Source organism: Nipponia nippon, unplaced genomic scaffold, assembly GCF_047370975.1.
Source record: "Nipponia nippon isolate SJK-2023a ecotype South Korea unplaced genomic scaffold, ASM4737097v1 scaffold_1, whole genome shotgun sequence".
NCBI classification, from domain to species: Eukaryota; Metazoa; Chordata; class Aves; order Pelecaniformes; family Threskiornithidae; genus Nipponia; species Nipponia nippon.
The window spans coordinates 152,168,258-152,186,954 of NW_028262290.1; the positions used below are offsets into that span (position 1 = coordinate 152,168,258).

General features: G+C 39.5%; 1 protein-coding gene across 15 annotated transcripts in view; it reads right to left on the reverse strand.

Annotated features, from left to right (window-relative positions):
- The window catches only part of PARD3 (par-3 family cell polarity regulator), a 467,913-nt gene that overhangs the window by 159,389 nt on the left and 289,827 nt on the right, over positions 1 to 18,697 (reverse strand). For all 15 annotated transcript variants that reach the window (XM_087778504.1, XM_087778469.1, XM_087778511.1 and 12 more), the window contains 2 exons: positions 11,768 to 11,918; positions 2,917 to 3,106 (listed from right to left, as the gene is read on the reverse strand). In XM_087778504.1, the coding sequence (XP_087634630.1) occupies positions 2,917 to 3,106; positions 11,768 to 11,918 (341 nt within the window). The remainder of the gene's footprint in view (positions 1 to 2,916; positions 3,107 to 11,767; positions 11,919 to 18,697) is intronic.

The window sequence follows — 18,697 nt, forward strand, 5'->3', positions numbered from 1 at the left end:
AAGATGACCGGCTTCATCCTGCCGAACAAAATGTATCCTGTGACGTTTTCTTCAAAAAGGGTGAATTTCTAAAACTATTTGTTTTGGCTTTATGCTCCTTTTTTTCATCTGAGCTTGCTTTGATCTGCATACATAAAGCTTCTAATAAAGCTGAATATCATTTTCACGTAAATACAGCGTGCACGTATATATTCAACTTGAAGTCCTAAGAACAGAGTAAAACTCTGAAGTTAAATAAAACTTGAAAAGGGCACCGCAGGTCCCAGAGAGAGCAGTGGGGTCTGGACACAGCATCAGCAACCGGGAATTCTGGAGATCGGATCCCAGTGTTTCCACTGAGACCGCCTTTAGGGGCTTTCTCTCTGCTTCCCTTATCTGCCCTTGTCACACCCACCTTCCACACACACTTATTAGGGGGATTATTACTCCATGTTTGCATAGTATCCTGCATACTAAAGGCGTTACTTAGCACCAAAAATTACTTGCTCTCTGACATCATGACATTTCATACCTTTTTACAGTACAAATATCTGAGCCCTATGTAGAGTCATCAGTTTTTATGTCCTGGCTTATTTCTATTATTAATGACCCAAGAGCGTATTTTAGTAATTAAGGAAGGAGCAGATCACAGGAGTTTGAATGGATGTACATTGCCTAAAAGTATTCAAAAGCCCCCATGAAGATCCATAACTGGAAAAGCCAATGAACACAGAGGAGGAACTAATGCCCCTAAAAATGCCTCATTTTAATATTTTTCAACTACACTAATAAAAGACAGAACGTGAATTTAGTGCAAGTCATTAAGCAATGCCAAATGCAATTTACTCTATTCTAGCATACTTAACAAATAAGATTTCTGGAATGACAGCTGATCCTTAAAAGAATGTAACCGTCTTCTGACCCTCAATGTTATTAAAATTCCACTTATTAATCCTGTCTTATTGCCCCTTTGTTTTCATAACATTTTCATCAAGGATTAGGGAGATATTGTGAGGCTGGAAAAGCTTACATTTTCTTCTGTGATTCAGAACAGCTGCCATTCTTGTTTGGATAACCCTTCATCCATATTCTTAGTTTTACCCCTTGTGCCTTCCAGCCGAATCATACAATGCACCTTCGCTTTACAAGTCTTCCTGCATCCATTAGCAGCAGGAAATTAATGCAACAATCTAATTCTACTGCTATTTACTTTTTTACAAATAGAATACATTAGATAGTAAGGCACTGCACTGATCTACTCTTTTAAGTGCAATTGTATCCGAAGACCTTTACAATTTCTCATAAAGACACACATTTAAAGGTTTTGAGCGTGATCAGTTCCACAATATCTAATCCCTATTACTGTTACTTTCATTTTCAAAGAAGTATATGAATAGCAAGATACACTGCAAAAGTAAATGTAAAAGCATCTGCAGGTTTCAAATGGGCTCTTACTTTATGCTGTAGGTTTTTGCTCATATTCGGCCAAAAAAAACTCCCTCAGCAATAAGCTATTATGTGCAGCCTTGAGTACTATTCTATTTAAACGTCTCAGATTCTCAGCTCTAAAAGCTTTTACAAAAGACAGATGGACTTTTCAAGGGCCCAAATTACAGGTATGACTTGTCCAAGAGAAGAGCTGCAACATTAAAAAAATGCAAATGAGGATAAAAAAAATTATCTTTTTATACAATGGTTAAAACAGTGCTTAAAATACAGAACTCAATTCCTGGACATAAGATGAAATAAACTAATATGCAGCAAAGAAGAAGCTGACAGGTGCATATCAGCTGGCAGGTGCTATTGCTGTTTTATTAAGATATTGCTGACACACTCATAACAGGCTCAAGAGACAAGAAAAATAAGAAAATTCATATACCTCACACCATTTGTGGTAATTATCTAACTTCAAGAAGTGGCAGTGTACAGGGATGGGTTTTTATTTTGCTGTTGCTGTAGATAATTACAGGACTTGCAAATTAAATCTTAGATCTGTATTAATTGTACTAAGCAATAAACAGTATTTCTTTGCCAGGAACCTAAGCAAGTCAGTAATGGAGCTCAATGCATTTCTCTTTAAGACTCTTACATTAAAATGTATAAAAGTAATTAGTGAGTCAACCTAAGATCCACAGAAATTATTTTTGCTATAGATTAAACATATAAAATAAAGTTACTTTCCATAGTTTTAAATGTGGAACTATTACTTTCCATATTTTTACATGTGGAACTATTACAGTATACTGCCTTTGCATGATAGTTACAAACCATATAATGATATGAAAGGTATTTCCTCATGCACATTAAAGAAATCTTAACTAGTTCTTGTTGCACAAGCATTAACACCAGGGCAAAATGAAGAGCTGCCTTGACCTCTAAGCAGATTTTAAAATTACTGTACATTATTAGGAAAATCAAGAAAGTATACAGAAGTATTGAAAGTCTCCTAGATATATACTGGAATATAAAAATAAAATCTTTCTTTTATAGACTTAGAAATATTTACAGTGAGGTTTATAAATTAAAATTTCCAATTGGAATTCTTCTTTCATCTTTCATAAACTCAAGTGTTTAAATTTTGCAAAGTTTTTTTTACAAAAGCTAGCTCAGTTGGCAATTAAATTAATATTAAATCATCAAATTAACACAGCTATATACTGATTTGGTCTTAACAACAATTAGTAACACTTCTACAAATGTGCTCTGACAGAGCACAAAACTGCAACCAGAAGCAGAAAGTCTAACAAATTATCTGTACAGACGTCCTTCCTGAAGCAGGGACAATTACCAGTTCGAAAATAGTGAAATCTAAATGTGATGGGAAAATTAAAAAAAAAAAAAAAAAAGATTAATATTAGCAGTAGACAAAAATTAAACTAAAGAAAAAGACATAACTGCAGTCATCTCTTTTTTCCTTCCCCTAAACCATGCTCTTACCAGTCTGTTGACTCATTAATTGCAGCTTTAGCCCATCCACCGGCATCAACAGTGCCAAACCCAACGTCATCGTGGGAACTGGATGACGACTGATCAGAGAGATGAGGAGGGAGTACCGACAGCCTATCATCTTCAATAATGACAGTGTCATCTTGGGGCATGTTCACCGTTGGAGACAGCTGATATTTACCTGAAAAATAAAAGGGAGAAAAAACCCCAAAACTAAATAATGGCAGAGAGCGCCTTGAATAATATATAATCACAGCTGATAAAATGTCATGTCAAACTGCAATGCTACTGATAGGAGTGACACAACACAGATTATAAAATTAACTATATCTGACTTTATATGCATCTTCCTATGCAGAGGTCTGAAAAGTAATATACACCAGTTGTATCTGTGGTCTACTGGAAGAAGATCACAGAATCACAGAAGGGTTGAGGTTGGAAGGGACCTCTCATCTGGTCCAACCCCCAAGGCTCAAGCAGGAACACCTACCGCCAGTTGCCCAGGACCCTGACCAAATAGCTTTTGAGTATTTCTACTCCACCACTTCCCTGGGCAACCTGTGCCAGTGCTCGGTCACCCTCCCAGTGAAAAAGTGTTTCCTGATGTTCAGAGGGAACCTCCTGTGTTTCCGTCTGTCCCACTGCCTCAGGTCCTGGCCCTAGGAACCACTGAAAAGCACCTGTCCCAGAAGACAGTATCTTCTCTTACATCAAATCGTTTGGTAGAAACGAAGAATGAGTTCCAACAGGGACTACCAGAGCTCATCACTTCTCCTGATCAATCTTGCCCTCGTGAAATTTGAAACTTGTTTGACTGTTATTGGGAACCTGGAACCCTTTAATAATGCCTCCACAAAGGCAAGAACTGTGAAAGGTGACGAGAACTCACGGCTAAAGCGAAATGATTCCAAATAAGTTTTAACACTGTTGTTAAAATGCTTAAACTAGAGTCATCACATACATGAGAGAGACATAATAAAGACTCAACATTATTCTTTGTTCAGTAGCAGACTTCACTGGGTTAATTTGTGAGAGTAGCAGTTAAAAAGATGATATGTAGAGGATTCTTACAAACTAGCAAAACACTCTTTCCAAGTAAAAAACAGTTTTAATGTGCATATAAATATTATAAACCCACTACCGCTGCTGCTTTTACAGGGATAAATATAGACACATAATTATATTTTCCAGTAATCATATCAATGCATAAGATTGTGTAACAATTTTCAAACTGCTATATAAAAAGCAGAAGCAACTTTCAAACCTATAGAAAACTTTATGCCACCAAAACAGACTAAAAAGCTATAAAGAATATCAGAAGGAATATTTTCAATGCAATGTTTTGTAACATAACTATGGTTTAAACTGAATAAAACTGTTTTTCAGGATACATGCATGAGATACAGAGTTGGGAGGATGGGGGTTATATAATATTACTTGGATGACAGTAGAAATATGGAATTATCACCATTTAAAATTTTAACTTGGAATAAACAGAGGTTATTTCAGTATCTGGAAACACTAAGCTAAAGCTTGCTCTAAGGAAAATAAAGATTTGCAAATCTGGATGAAAATTATGTAGTTATCTGAGGCAGTGGTTAATTATTAAGTGTGATTCTTTCATATTAGCTGCACACAATTTTTTATGTGATAGAATATCTTTAATAATATTTTTTCCTCCTGGATACTGATGCTTGACTTAAAAAGATCTGTCATTTAAAATGTTTGGTCCTAACTCTCACTACACGTAAAGTTATTTCTAATGAATGATCATGACATTACATTAATTTTATTCCTGGAAATGTATTATCTTACTAAAACAATTAGTAAAGCTGTCACAGCTTGTGAGAAGAAAAGCACTAGCTTAATCAACCATTAATCTGACAACAAACTGTAAATTATTCTAAAACTATGATGCACTGTAGTAACAATATATAACAAAACTTTTATTTGCACAACATAAACTGCTTCTATGGACAGATCAAATATTTTCACACTTTATTTTTCCTACAGATATGGAAAAATTGTGTAGAATTAGGGGAAAAGAATTTTCTCCTCTTTTCTGGAAAGGTTTCAGTTACCATCACTACCTTTGCATGCAATTATTAAACAACAAACAAACAAACAAAACCTAATGCATAAAGTGCTAGCTAAAATCATCACTGCACTAAATAGTACATTTTGTATAGCTTTCCAAAGTAGGGAAAACTGGCTTCAAAAGAGATCATTGAAGAAGGCTGAAGAAGTGGCTGGAAGAAAAAGGTACTGCATGGTGAACATCTCATCACTGTCAAACTGAAATGAATGTGTTCAGTTTGCATAACAGCCGATTCTTTGCCCAGCAATAGCTTCTATGATGGACGGGTTAATGTTTAGCCTGGTAATGTATTTCTTTCCAAACATAATGCCTACAAGACTGTTAACTCTGTGGTTAATAATGTCTCCAAAGAATTGATTGTGAAAAGGTGTAACCTTATGGCATTCGGCAGATTGAACTTCCCATTTGTGAGGCTACAGTAATTCAGTAACATTTTTAACTTTTCACTACGCTTCTTTACATCTGACAAGGGTGAAGACTGACATTTTAATAGTTGCTTTGGAATTAAGGAGAAAACCCATGTGACATGCCTATGCTTTTCACTGCAGATGAAGCTAAAAACAGGTGAAAGGCTTCACCTCCAGCAGATGGTTAGACAGATCTCAGCAATGGACTCAATGCGTCCTTTGTAGAGAGCTCAGCTGAAGTGGACAGAAAATACCCTTGGAGAAAGCAACTCTGCAATGTGTTGTGAGAAACATTACAAGGAAACATCAAAGAAACATCAAACCTAGTAATCATCAGTATATTTGACTGATCTACAAACCTAAGACGTTGCTCGAGCTGTCTACAAACCTCTCCAAGACAATAATTTTCCCTCGGGCTAGAAAAGTGCTATAAAGTTTAGACTCTGAATACACTTCAAGTCCAGTTTTGCATATATTAATTCAACTTCAGCAAGGTAATCTGTAATAATATGTAGTATTTTGGACGGTGTAATAAAGAAAGGAAAACATTCTCCCTTTCAAGTGTGTCTCATCTCAGGACAATGAGGCTCAAATTCCGTGAACAAGTTACCCATCTAAACAAGCGTAGCCTGAGGACAATACCAAACTGTGGGGTAAGAGGGGCTCCCATCTGTCTGTGCAGAAAAAGTAGTCTCAGAGCTCCAGTACCAAACGGCTGGTCTCCAGGTCTATGAGGACTTTCAGCTTAGAAGGAAAAATATGCCAAACAGCAACACTTCAAACCTGTAATAGCATAGACCTATAGTAGACCAGAAAATAGTTTGGATGTGAATTAAACCACCAATATAATGCGCTGAAAAAAACCCTGAGCACACACGGTACATAAAATGAACAACAGGCTTATTCATGAAGAACCCAACTACTCCAGGTCCTTTTAAATCTTGAAAATCCCTGAAGTTTGGTTAATCTGTTCACTAATAACTTGGCTCCCATACTATACACTGCATTCTCATGGTACTGTATCTGTCTTGGTTCTTGTGCTTTTGCTATTGCTTTCTCTTTGAAGGAAGGTCTAAGAAATCTGTTGAACACCCTTAACGATATTTTCAAAACCAAGTATTACTTTATGAGTGACTCTCATAAGCATTTTGATATCGTGGGATTCAGACCAATGGTACACTTCAAGCCTCTTCCACAAGTAGAGGGCCTTTCTTGCTCTGACATGGCAAGTGATTCCTGACCTGCCTGACCAAGAAATCAGCAACTGCTACTCTGTGATGAATAATGAAGCATTAACCAAAGTAATAAATAGAGTAATAAATAAGACAAATAATAATAAAAGAAAATAGCATTGATGATGATAATAATAGCGATGAGACTTCCTACAGGAGGGATACAGAGAACTGTGCAATGAGAAATTAGATTTTTTCCAGATCTTCGTTTATTTATTTTTCACTAACAGTTTATTTGTCCCCAGCAATATACTGAGTTTTGGCAAAATTTCCCATGGATACTCACATCATCTAATTTTCCAAGCTAAATAGAGGTGGGATTGGGAATACATGCGTGGGGAATGTCTAAGGACAAAAATGTCTCCACTATATCCAGGCTTTGGACCTCAAGAGAGTGCTCAGATGTGTCAAGACTATTGTAGCAGACCACCACGTTCTGATGAGATTCCTGTCTGGGGAACTGCATTCTGCTTGTAAAGGGTTATTTTCATTGACACACACACTCTACATCTCTAGCGACTAAACTTTTTTCAGTAGTGCTTTCTCCTGATTCTATTCTTAAGATAGCAATTATTTATGTGGAGAACAAAGTATTTCCTGTTGTGTAGGAACTATCAAATTTTACAAAGTTCTGGGGAATCCTTCAGGATGAAAACCAGATTCAGTGCAAGATATTGTTATTCTCTGTACCCCCTGATAAATAACCTCTGTTTAGTCACCGTTAGCAACAAAACCCACCGTGTTCATAGAAAAAAATATCAGCAACTAGAAGAAAGAGATGAAAGAGGACTTTGTACTAAGCTGTTTGTTGAATAAGAATAATTTATATAGACAGCAGCTATGTACTTGCGTATTGCAAAACTCAGGAGCATAATGGATGATATACAAGAATGGTGTAACAGAAGAAGAGACTTGAATTTTTAATCATAGAGCCAAGCAAACCAGCATACCACAGTTGTTATTTTGAATGTACTAACAACATGCAACCTGAAAATATTAAAAATAAATAAATAAAAATAAGGGCTTATTATAGCCATCTGATTCTTAGAAGAGAAGACCCAATTTGTATAAATAAAAAAACGCCTCGTCAAAACAAAAATATCATTCCCTGAATACAGAAACCGGTATCTCCACTCCATCAGAAATTTTCAGTGAAATATTATCAAGTGAAAAAGCATAAGAAAACCTATAATAGCAATAATAATCTAGAAAAGTAGATCAGCATAGGAATTGTCAGAAACATTAAAAGATTTATGTAGCTTTTTTGCAGTAAGCAAACATTATTTTACATAATTTAAATCACATTCTAAAATTGGTATTTTATTCCCACTCTCACAGCAAGGCTCTGACAACTAGTTCTTGCTGTCAGTTATGGATTGAAAGAGTAAGGCAATTGTCTTAAATCCCTTTCCTGAAAATTACATTAGATGTATTTAAAAGAAACAAAACTCTCTTAAAAGTTGTGTTCTAACTTTAAGCAGTGACTGAAAAAAGCAGGCATTTTCCAGATTATCACTTTTGAATAGTCTATCTTAGGAAGCAGGAAAACTAAAAATCCATCAATTTATGCAATAGCAAAAGAAGCAGAAAGACCTACTCCTTCACACATGAAATCAAACTGTGACGTCCTCACCACAAGGTACCCAGAGTACTACAGAGGGAGCTGGACAGGCTGGATCAATGGGCCGAGGCCAATTGTATGAGGTTCAGCAAGGCTCAGTGTCGGGTCCGGCACTTGGGTCACAACAACCCCATGCAATGCTACAGGCTGGGGGAGGAGCGGCTGGAGAGCTGTCTGGTGGAAAAGGACCTGGGGGTGTTGGTCAGCAGCCATCTGAACATGAGCCAGCAGTGTGCTCAGGTGGCCAAGAGGGCCAATGGCATCCTGGTTTGTATCAGGAACAGTGTGGCCAGCAGGACCAGGGAGGTGATTGTGCCCCTGTACTCGGCCGCACCTTGAGTACTGTGTTCAGTTTTGGGCTCCTCACTACAAGAAGGACATGGAGGTGCTGGAGCATGTCCAAAGAAGGGCAACGAAATTGGTCAAGGGTCTAGAACACAAGTCTTATGAGGAGCGGCTGAGGGAACTGGGGTTGTTTAGTCTGGAGAAGAGGAGGCTGAGGGGAGACCTTATTGCTCTCTACAACTACCTGAAAGGAGGTTGTAGCGAGGTGGGGGTCGGTCTCTTCTCCTTAGTAACAAGCGATAGGATGAGAGGAAACAGCCTCAAGCTGCACCAGGGGAGGTTTAGGTTGGATATTAGGAAAAACTTCTTCACCAAAAGGGTAGTCAGGCATTGGAACAGGCTGCCCAGGGAAGTGGTTGCCTCTCCATCCCTGGAGGTATTTAAAAGATGAGTAGACGTGGTGCTTAAGGACATGGTTTAGTGGTGGACTTGGCAGTGCTGGGTTAACGGTTGGACTCGATGACCTTAACGGTCTTTTCCAACCTTAACAATTCTATGATTCTATGAAAAGTTTCCATAGTTAAATCCATTGAGGGGTAAATAAAAAGACATCAGGTGATTCAGAGAGCCCGTAAGTCAGAGGGCTCCTCAATATGGGGAGAGCACTCAAGGGAATCAGCACTGCATACAGCACTCCTTTTGGCTTGCTTTCATGGTCAGGACCAGCACGGGACGGTACAGACCTCTAGTCTTCCTCAGCCAGATTGTTCATAGGACTAATCCTCGCTGTTAGGCCAATTTTCAAGAGAGGAGGGAAACTCATGTAACACCGCATGAACATTCTCAAGAAAATAAAAAACTTCTGAGTTTTTTCTCATTATCAATGCTAATAGAACAGGAATTCCACTGCATAACAAATGATTGAGTCTTACCAATGTTAGCTACTCTGAAACATGCAACTGTACCTATCTCTCCCAACAGGTAATAATACCTCTCTGTTGCATGGCACTGCAAGAAAACATGCATGCAATAATACCACAAAAGATTATAAACACTGCAGTTTTAACTTAGTGGTACTGATTAATTCAGAAAAATTAGCCTATTAGAAAAGTGACTGCTACCTAAAAACCCGGTTTAAACATGACAGCTCTGTGAAGCTGCCATGATTGCAGAAGGGAATGACCCAGTCGTGGCAAGACCAGTTTTCAGTTACACTGGACTAGACCACATTTACTATGAGGTTCAGGCACAATTTGATTTTCCATGTGCTTCCAACTAAAGCATCAATGGATTTAAGTCACAACCAGCCAATTTTCTACATAGTTCCTGGTTTCTGAAAACAATACAGAAAAACAATGATTCAGAGGAAATCAAAACATCAACTTCAGGTTATAAAACACTTACAAAATGCAGGATGGATTTTTTTTTCCCTATGTCTACATTGCAGAGGTATCCAAAAGCATTAGATTTTAAGAGCTGTGGGAAGATTTTTTTTCTTTTGTTGAAACATCAGTTACTGGCTACTGCTAAAGGGATGATACCAGACGGATGAACAACTAGTTCGATTTGGCATGGCAAGTCCTGTGTTCCTTTGATGTGGAATTAAACGGCATTGCTGACATACATGCACACAGACTCTCTCAGGGTTTCTTGTCCCATCACTGGAGAAGGTGTTTAAGCAATAACTCGTTAACGCTTATATGAGCTCTGTGTGTAAATCCTCTGCAACACTGATGGAAAAAGCAGAAGGTAGTGCTTTGCAAACGTTTTATCTAAAGCCTTGACACCACAAGAACTAGCTCCTTCTATGCGAGAGTAGTGCTGAAGAATTCAAATTATTTTATCGCTCCTTAAATTTGTCAACAAATAATTTTTTTTTTTTAAATTGTTCTCTTTAAGAGCATACGACTTTGGGTGAAAAGGTTTCATGCTTCTTTGATTCTCAGGTATACAATTTGTCTTCCAAGCTGCACAAAATGTAATGCAATAGAACAGAATATGATTTATTTCTAATTACTGTTGTCCAAAGGCACAAAAAAAGGACAAAAGACTTAACTGAAGAAATATCTTAAAGAGCAAATTTGTGGATTTTCAGAGAGTTTAGCAACAGTGTTATTCTGCTACCACAAAGAAAAAGCAAACCCCAAAATACAGAAATTTAAAAACAAAACAAAACAAAACAAACAACGACCTCAAAACAGAGTGAAATATATATATATACAAACTGTTGACTGGAAAAAGCCTAAGTGGTGGAATTTCATTTTCTAAGGCTGAAAATCAATCTGAAGCAATTAAAAACTAAGTTCAGCCCTGCCTCATATCAAGTTTATAGCAGCATCTTCCAATATATTCTGTGTGTCAAGCACACTAAAAAAAGTCCCAGATTTAATGGCCACGTCTTACGTTTAAAACTTGCAACTCAAGCAAGCAATGGTCACGTCTTCTGTCAGGTGCTATTTTCATCAAGCTGCTTTTTGTGTTTAAATTTGAAAATCCTTTCAAACTAATCCCATCCTAGTCAGTAAATCCGACCACTCCTGTGGCAAGGCAAGTCTTTATTACCTAGCTCTGTAAATCGGAAGCTGAATTGCTGCAGAGCAACCGCTAATAACCTCATTATCCACTGGGGCCATGCAGATGCTATGGCACAGAATCTACACAAGGGATGCTTAAAATTAGTTATGAGGTTTTAAAATTGGTGTCCTGCAAAGCAAAAATTCAAACAAATTAACGACATGCCCTAATAAGCATAAATGGATGCGAGTTTGCCCTATTTATTTTTGTACTTTAGTATGACTGAAACAGAGGAGAAGAAATGCTGAAATCAATTATAAATTCCCATGAGTCACTGACTTTCATGTGAATGAGGACGCAACATGGAGACTAGACCAACCAATAATTTATTGTCCCAGATCAGACACTGAAAAACCACGTTAAATGCTCCTGTTATTTGTTCTATTACGTGCCACAGGACATGAAATTCTTTATACGGGATACGAATAACTTTATAATTCCATTTGACTTTCTTTCTCACATTAACTATCTGGAAGGCTTGCATGGAAAAATTTTAAGGCACATTTTAAGTTGGTCAGTGCAACCTCCATGTTCCCCGATTCCCACATAATACATTAGTCACCCTTCGATGAATCACAGAGAGGAATAAAAACACGCCCCGATTAGCAGAGCTGATTTGACTCACCCATTATCCTACTCAGTGCCGTGCTCCTCGTGGGTGACTCGCTGAGACCCTCGATCCCGCCGTAGAGGGAGTGAGAAATCCTCCGTTCCCGGTCGTCCAGCAGAGTCTCTATGGGCAGCTCTGGCCCCGAGGGGCTCCCAGGTGACTCCAACTGCACAGAGGGAGGAAAATTAGCGCCCAGGGTCCATTTAGCAGCATGGGGGAACTGTAACAACTTGCCTAAGGCCTAGACCTGTCTGGGCACCAAGTGAGCTAGAACAACTCACCCTGGACAAATATAATTTGCAATGACAGCTCTGCTTAATAACCAACTTTCTAAGCCACTTTACACTGCACCTCCCATGGTGCCCTGTCAAATTTCAAATCCTTCAGCAGAAAATTGGTGAAAAAATCCATTGCATTTTGGTGTCTCTTTGTTGGATAATTTCTTAGACAGACAGTTTTGGCTTTTTTCAATTCTATCAGGCAGACAGCTGGGCCGTCTTTCCCACGCTGACAGCCTGTCAGAACAAGGCCCCCGTCAGGAACACGGAGCAGGAACTCCATTTGGAATTGGGCTGCTGGCACTTTTTGAAGTGGTGCCATTTGCTTTCAAACGTAATCATCATGGAAACCCCCAGGAAACCCCACCACACATATTAGTAACCAATACGCAAACACTCAAACGTTTTGTACTTAGGAGGGAAAGAAAAAAAAAAGAAGTTACGACTTCACAGTAACTTTTTTTTGTTCTCCTACTCATGATGAGTTCTTTGCTCTGCCTTTCCTGGCTGCAGGGTGCAGAGACCTCATATGCTTTGTTCAGTCTGGAAGCTTCCCTGATCCCTGTGACTGCTGCAGCATCCAGGCAGAGCCACAAAAACCAGAACTAGCAAGACCTGAGGTGTCCCCCCACCCCAGCCCTCAACCTCTGGAGCTGCCAGGTCCCTGCCCACCACGGCTCCAGGCAGACCTCCCGGGGGCATTACAAGACAGATGAAGCAGGTGGTGGAAGAAGCAATGGAGATGGGCTGCATGGCCACATGCACAGGGGAGAAGACTGCATGTACGGCTGCCTCCCCACCCCAGCTGCTCTCTGTCAGAAGGCTTCCCTGAGCGACCTCCCAGCTCAGCCTTTGTTTGCAGAAGCTGGTGATCCCTTGTTTTCCTATGTATGCCTCTCGGACTTTTCAAAAAGAGAGGAAAAAGTCAAATTTTCCTCAGTGAGCCCCAGAGCTCAGTGGAAAGCAGCGCCCGTGTGAGGCGAAGAAAGAAAACAATCTGATATCGTCTAGCTGGGTTTAGCCACAGGCAGCTCTGCTGCCAACGCAGCCCCTGGGAGCGAGGAGAACGAGCGCCCCTGCACTCAGCGGTCAGTTCGGACGCCCAGTCGCTCACTGCAGAGATAAAGAGACTCCCCACGCCATCACCCAGCCCTCGCACCATCCAGCTTTCCACCCCTAAAGCTCTTAGTTCACCTGAGCTCTAGCACCCTGCTGGTACTCGGTAAATCTACCAAAGGAGCTTCGCAGAGACCATTAAACCAATTCACCTGAACAGCGTGAACTGAATTCAGCTCCATTAAAAAAACAAAACAAAACAAAACAAAACAACACAACAAACCCAAAAATTTAAAAATAGATGCCTTTTGCAGGGTAATCGTGTGAACTCGCACATCAAAGCATTAGCTGTTCGCACCAACACACCTCTTCATATTGAAGTGTGTAGTTAAACCTCAAGAACAATGTCCTTATGCAAATCCCAAGGCATATATTTTGTATGTATTGAAATACAGCAGGGACCAGATACTGCAAGATACCGAGTATGCTGCAAACTCTTTGAAGCCACTGGGAACCGGGAATGCTTATTCCACAGGACCAGTCTCTAAATGAGCACGAGAGGAGTAGTTCATAATTTCAGGAATTACAATAACAAGCAACATGTTCGTTGCTTGTTTTTTCTTTAAACAGCTGCCCATTATTAATCACTCCACCCGCAATCCCCAGATGACTAAGAAACACATGCTATGAAAGATTTTTAAAAATCTGCTTCAAGGGCTACAAAGCACTGAGCTGCAGTCTCCACAGCAGGGGCTTTGAAGTCAGCCCCATGGACTAACGACTTCTGACATTCGGGCGCTGGCGTAACGCCCGGTACACGGAGGGGCGGAGGTTTGCAAAACGCCGCATTACAAAGTCGAGGAGACCACAATCTGGAGGTCGCAGAGTCTGTAAAAATTATTATTTCTGTTCAAAGCCATCATCTGTTTAATATAAATGAGATATTTAATGAAGTTCCAAATTGTAGACTTATCTCTCCCAGTTTGATAAGCACTGGGGAGATTTACTGCATCAGAGGGTCAACACAATTACAATTGGAGGCACGTCAAGCTGCAGGAGAATAATAAACTTGCAGTGCAAGTGAATTAGACTCAATAAGGTTTAAATTGTGAAATGAGGATTTGTTTTATTAGTTTTTTTAAATTGCAGATTACAACTGACAGCTTTACTGAAAAGTAAATTAAACAATATTTGTAGCCTCTGTTATACGGGAATCTAAGGCAAATTCAAAAAGAATAGAAATGTTAAATTCTGAAACACTGTAAGAAAAAAAAGCACAGCAACATTAGACTGCTTGAGAGCTTAAACTGGCATGATAAAGGCATTAAATGATAAACTAACCTTTATTTCACTGCCTTTAAATAAGGTGTGAAAATATCAAAGTGCTTTGGGATTTATTCTCCCAGTGCTGTATTGATGACTTTATGTAACAAGTGTCCAGCTTTTAGCGAGCCAGATTGCACAGTCCTTCTTCGTGTGACAACCCATCAACTTTCAAACTCATTTGTAGGAAGGTCTCAAGAGATTTTCAGAAAGATACTGACAAGAAGAAAGCTCTGAATCAGAGAAATACATAGAAATTCACTCCTGGTAATGCAGTAAAGTACAGGGTAAATAAAAGAAATAGCAGGAGCGCTGTGTTTAGATGGCCGTGTTTTGTAAAATGAATCACGGATTTTATCATTTTCATGAGGAAAACTTTTTCCATTTCTAATTAGCATCTCAAAAGATGGGTTTAAACAAAGGCATCCACAGCCAACTACACAAGTATTTTACAAAAGATACAATGTCTTTTATAAAATAGCAAAAATTAGACAGGAATTACACAACTGGCTTTCACAAAAATAAAGCCTTTTCCTTACATTGTTAACAGAAAGTTTGTGTAAGAAAAAATACATTAAATTTGGAAACTGCGCTGTGGGCAAGACAAAGAGACCGACAGTTCAAAGCAAGATTGCAGTTCCAATAAAGACTTGTTCTTCCTGATGCATTTCTAATAGAGCTTGAATTACACATTCCAGGTCCTTCCCTTACCCGATATCAATGCTATCCAGTATAATTTAATTTGATTAACTGATAAAGAGTAGATAATATAAACAAAGATGTACGAATTCCTGACCTTTGTTAAAGGCCTGGCAAGGAAAGCAAGCTAGGCAGCAACTGGCCCCTGTGCTTCGTATCAATAGCTGCCCCTAGCAGGACCACTTCTTGGTGTGACAGTTCAGAGTCACGGACCGGTTGAGGTTGGATGGAACCACTGGAGATTATCTAGTCCAACCTCTTGCTCAAAGCAAGGTCAGCAAGAGCAGGTTGCCCAGTGCCTTGTCCAGTTGGGTTTTGAATACCTCCAAGGACAGAGACTCCACAACCTCTCCGGGCAACCTGTGCCAGTGGTTGACCACCCTCCCAGAGGAAATTTTTTTCTTATGTTTAAAGAAATTTCTTGTATTTCAGTTTGTGCCCGATGCTGCTTGCCCTGGCACTGGGAAGCCCTGAGAAGAGTCTGGATCGGTCACCTTTATTCCCTGGTAAGATCCCCCTGAGCCTTCTCTTCTGCAGGCTGAAAAGAGAGAGTTCCCTCTCTGGGTCCTTGCACTGATCTATAATAAATGAACATATTCGTAAAAATGCAATAAATCCTCACATGCTACAGATTGCCTATAGCTCCTTTCCTTTCCATTCTCTCTTGAAATAAAAATAGAAAGAAGAATTTTATTTTTTTTAAATAAAAAAGGTCTCTACCCTGGCCCTTTGTCATTCAGATAAGAACCAGCTGTTTGCTAAAGCACTGTCTGTACTAACTAGCCCAGCTGCTGCTTATCTAGATGATAAAAGGACAACTAATGCGGTCCTTTTTACTTAAACACTACCATCCATCCTATCTGAAGTTATGCACAGAAATATGAAAAAAGTTTATGCACAAGAACATTGCCAAAATATTCAAAGCATAAACAAACTTTTTTTTTTTTTAAAGAAACAATAATCAGACTCCCTTTTTCCGTCAGAAAGTAAATTATCCAAATACTGGCATGCAAGCATTACGGATTTTAAAGAAGTCAGTATACAAACGTGCTATATATTACACTGCATCCAGGGTACTGCAGCTCTTTCTGTCACACAGAATTATTCCCCAGGCTTTCCTTTCCCTTTGTTATCTGTGTACGGTGGCTAAGATGTCTGAAATACTTCAACTTCCTTTTTCCACAGAGATACTTTTACAATACTACTACCAATATTAAACATGGTTTTCTTTGTTACCACTCAAGTTGGGATCCTGCTTTAGGGACAGACTTTTCAAGACACAAAAATGTAGGTAAATAGCCGGTAAAAGGGTCAGGTTTGACTTACGTGCACAATCACACACTAGTAAATGTAAAATTAGTACAGTGTTTCTAAAAAATACTGCATTCTTGTTCTGAAATGTTAAAAGGCAAGCAGAAGAGAAAAAATGCTCTCAGAATGGTGGGAAGAAACCCAACACAGCTTTGCAAAATGTAGTTAGATGGTAGGTTATGGGATATGGGGAGGAACCTGGGCCAAGATGGAGCTTGTAAGTTGATACCAAGGACAGAAAATAGATAAAGGAGAAAAAAATAAGTCAAAATAAACGGGGACAGGTAGAAGGGCAGAACAGAAGACACGAGATACTACAGAATAGAAAACTATGTACATATTTTCCCAAAAACTAACTTTTAAAAATGTTTCTTGGGATGTTTACTATTAGAAGTTTACCTAAGTACACTGAAAATCACGCACCAAAAAGAGCACCAGAGGCCTAAAAGCAGACTATTAACAAGTCCTGTATTAGAAGCTCAGGTAAAACGTGTCACAATTAAAAAAACCCACCAGTATGGCCCAGGAAATTGCGAGAAAGAAGGAAGAATGTAAGCAGCACCCTTCTGAGAGTGCTCAGACTGAAGGTAAAATGTTCACTAAGGACATCAGACATAGGAAGGTACACAGCAAATCAGCTGGACCCCTTCATGGCAAGAGAGAAAGGGTTACTGAGGGACAAGTCTGCCGTAGGGAAGCTCAATGATTTCTTTGCCTCAGTCTTTACTGCTGAAGACATTGGGGAGATTTCCACACCTGACCCCATTCTTCGTAGCAAATAAGGAGAGGAGTGGGATCAACCAGAGGAAAATAGACAGGAGCATTAGACCAAATGGGTAGGTGAGAAGTTAACATGTCACCCAGGTTGGATGGTATTCTCCCAAAAGCCCTGAAGGCACTCAACCATGAAATTGCGTAACTGCTGGCCAAAACGTTCAACATACTGTTACGAATGGCCATGGTGCCAGAGGACTGGCAGTTGCCTATGTATCTAGAGGGGATCTTGGCAACTACAGGCCAGGCATCTGACCTCCTTCTGGATAAAATGGTGGCATCTACAATAAGGAGTAAAATCACTAAGCATGACGGACATGGGTCCACGGGGAAGGCAGATATCCATGGGGAAATCCCGCCTCACTGGGATGCTGGAGTTGCACAAAGGTGCCAGTAAGCTCTCCGAGTTCTCAGGCAATGAAATGGACGTGACATATTTGCATTTTCAAAAAGCCTTTACCAAGGCTTCATATCAAAGGTGTTAAACAAAGTTTTCATAGGACTGGACCAAGTTTTCATTTTCTGGATTGAAATCTGGCTAAAGGATTGGAAACAAAGACCAGTATTCAAGGTGGAGAAGAGTCAACTGTAGGTTCCTCCAGGGATCAGGGCTGGGAACAGCTCAGGCTGATGAGCAGCTTTATCAATGACTTGGAGAAGGGAGTGAACAGTGAAATCACTATGTTTGGAGAAGATACTAAAGCTGATAGTTAAATGAACTCCAGAAGGTTGTCAGAAAACGACCTTCTCTAACAAGAAAAGAAAAAACCAAACCTGTTACATCAATTTCAAAGTAGGTAACTAGGTAATGCATGCAGGGAAAAACGATGCTGAATGTTTTATACTTCCACACGTACCAGAAAAAAATAGATGCTTGCTTGTTTCCCTTCTTTTATAACAAAAGGAATCCTCTCCACCTCTTAACGGTTGGACTCGATGATCTTAAGGGTCTTTTCCAACCTTAACGATTCTACGATAATGAAACCACTCATTTGAAAAGTCTCTCTCACTGATCTGTCTACCAGTCAATTTATTTGAACAGTTGATGAGGTCCTTACGTGGTCTGTGTTCATGACTGTTTCTCCGCTTCATGGTATGCTCTGATTTCAAGCAGCAACTGGAGCAAAACTGAATAGGCATGCAGAAAGAAATTTGGGGATCTGCAAATCATTTGCAAACCTTTTTTTCAGGCACGTTTGGCAAGACATTAATTCTGTCAAAAAAGGGAGATACAGAAAAAAACCCAACAACCTTGAAATCTCTCATTTTGAGGAAAATAGTGATGCTCTCTCTCTTAATGGCAGACAAATGCTGCCTGCGCGTGACATGAACAGAGCACAGATGAGCAGTCTGTGCCTCTAAGCTGTCCAGGTCACAGGACTAAAAAGAGCAGGATTCCAAAAGTAACAATTACCTTTACTTTCTTGAACCAGCACATACCGCCACCAGCTGCACGGATCTGCCTGACAGTCACCCCTAAGCGCTGTGTCTGCGTTACGGCCAT